This window comes from Cupressus sempervirens, chromosome 2, assembly GCF_028749045.1.
Source record: "Cupressus sempervirens isolate cs-2001-9-10 chromosome 2, ASM2874904v1, whole genome shotgun sequence".
NCBI classification, from domain to species: Eukaryota; Viridiplantae; Streptophyta; class Pinopsida; order Cupressales; family Cupressaceae; genus Cupressus; species Cupressus sempervirens.
The window spans coordinates 759,018,421-759,020,711 of NC_143119.1; the positions used below are offsets into that span (position 1 = coordinate 759,018,421).

The 2,291-nt window shown below is 49.8% G+C and overlaps 1 protein-coding gene across 1 annotated transcript; it reads left to right on the plus strand.

The window, feature by feature from the left end:
- The first annotated feature begins 352 nt into the window (after window positions 1-352).
- Window positions 353-2,038, plus strand: KUF1 (KAR-UP F-box 1). Its single transcript, XM_089812243.1, has one exon. It carries the CDS (start codon window positions 490-492, stop codon window positions 1,591-1,593), a length of 1,104 nt encoding a protein of 367 aa, XP_089668369.1. The 5' UTR covers window positions 353-489; the 3' UTR covers window positions 1,594-2,038.
- The last annotated feature ends 253 nt before the right edge of the window (window positions 2,039-2,291 follow it).

Genomic DNA, 2,291 nt, shown 5'->3' on the forward strand with positions numbered 1-2,291 from the left:
ACAGAATCCAACTAGTCTCTCAAGGTGTCCGTGACCAGCTTTTTCGGAATGCCAATACAATCCCAAAGGTAACAATCTCTGCGCGGAAAAAGGTGTTTGTGGGCCAAGACAATTAACTACCACATTCATAATAAAAACACGCATGTGGACGACCCAGTTTTATAATCGAAAAAGTTCACTTGTGTTTTATAGTTCGTGATGATATCAGCGTTCGGATTGTTGGTCAAAACGGCGCAAAGGCCTCAAATTTCAATGCCAACGCGTGAGTCGGTGAGCTCAGCGTCATCTCTTTGATATCAACAAGCTATTAAAGCCTGATAATGCCCATCCATAACCATCTGTACAAGAAAAGTGAGATTGCAACAATAATAAAATGTAAAAGCCCGATGATGTCCCTCCAAAGATAGATGTACAAAGAAAATTGGAGATTGCAATAATAGAACGTAAAAGCTGCGAGGGAGATCTGGTGTTGCCTGGCAAGAGAGATAGATGAGAGAGAGCGAAGGAGAGGGGCTTCTGCCGGGGCTGCCGTGGCACTTGGCCGTGGAGTGCCTGGCGAGGGTGCCGCTGACATCACTGTGGGGAGTTTCTCCAGCGTGGCAGCACCTCCTCTACAGCTCCCACTATTTCCAGAGGCTTCGTTCTGCATTAGGAATGGCAGCATTTGAGTGGCTGTACGCTCTCATCAGCAGCAAGGAAGACGCCACGCTGTCGTGGTTCGCCTACGATCCTCTCGCCCTCAAATGGCACCCCCTCCCTCCCATGCCCGATGACGTGGACTTCTACCTCGGCAGCCCCGGTCACATTAAAGGCCGCATCCACACGGTCCAGTGCGTCGGGACGGCCGGAAAACTGGTCGTCCTGGCGGGGTCCAAGGCCGTGGGAGGGGCTCGAACGCACCCTGCACTCGACCGCCCGCTTATCTTCAACGCTGCCGAGCGGCGGTGGCGGCGTGGGACAGCGTTTGGGGTGCCACGGAAATGGTGCGTGTGCGGCACGGCGGAGGAGAACAGGATCTACGTGGCGAGCGGGAGCGGCGCGGGGTGGGACATGGCGGTGTCGAAGTCGGCGGAGATATATGACGTGGAGGTTGATGCTTGGGGTCCGGCAGAGGCGGTGGGGTCGTCCAAGTATAGCGGGGAGGCGATAAGCGCGGTTGGGGTTGGGGGAAGTTTATATATGGTGAGCGGGAAGGGCGTGATGATCAAGGACGGGGCTGTCTATCATCCAGCTCAGAGGACGTGGTCGAAGATGACCTCCAAACTTCTCGGAGGGTGGGACGGGCCGGGCGTGGGAATGGATGGGCGGTTGTATTGTGTGAATGAGTCGACTGGTAAGGTGAAGGCGTACGTGGCGGAGGAGGAGGAGGAGTCGTGGGTGACCGTTGTGGAGAGCGGGCGGTTGAGCGGCGTGTCGGAATTAGCGGGCTCGGGAGGGAAGATATGCGGGATTGTTGGAGGGGGTGGAGAAGAAGAGGGGGAGAAGTGGGGAAGGAGGATAATGGTGGTGGATGTTGAGTGTAAGCGGGTGATGGAAGTGGAGACTCCCATGGGAAGACCGATTGCAATCCAGGTGCTCGCCAGAATGGGTTAAGGGTAACTACTAAATTGTAATTTTGAATGAAGTCCCTCCTTATATCCTTTGCCCTCATCTGGAAGCCAACTTTTCCTTGTTTGTTACCCGGCGGCCCACATATATATACATAGCGTGCACAAAATTAATAATCAGAATCTATGGAAGAGTCGGCGCCTGATCAAACTAGTGTTAGCGATAACTTTTATAAGAAGCTAATTGTAGAGGCTCCTAGCTGTATTACAACCTGTGGCTACCGACTTCTGACCTTGATCATCGCCGTCCCCAGCATTAACTGTGTTTTAAAGTACTAGGAATTAAGCTTACTGTTTCGAGTGGGAGCTTTCCATGTCCTGTCAGCTTGCCGTTAAAAGCTTTTGTATATTTGAAAGAGAAATAATGTACTTTTACATACAAGTTTTCTCAATTATTATCATAGGGTAGAGAAATGTAATATTTTGTCTAAGTTCTTAATTTAGATTTCAAAGAAGCATCACTGCAGGGCAGAATCCTTATTAATCCATGTGAAATGTCTTAAGTTGATATCTGCATCATTCAATATAATTTTTTTATAAACGAAATATCAGATTGTTGGTATCGCCCTCCTTTTCAACTTCAAGTTAGAGCTATGAAAGCCGAGGAACAAGTTGTCATGTCATTAATGGAGGTGAGGAACCTTTTCCACTATTCTGCAATCTTATTCAGTGTCCCGATCTTTA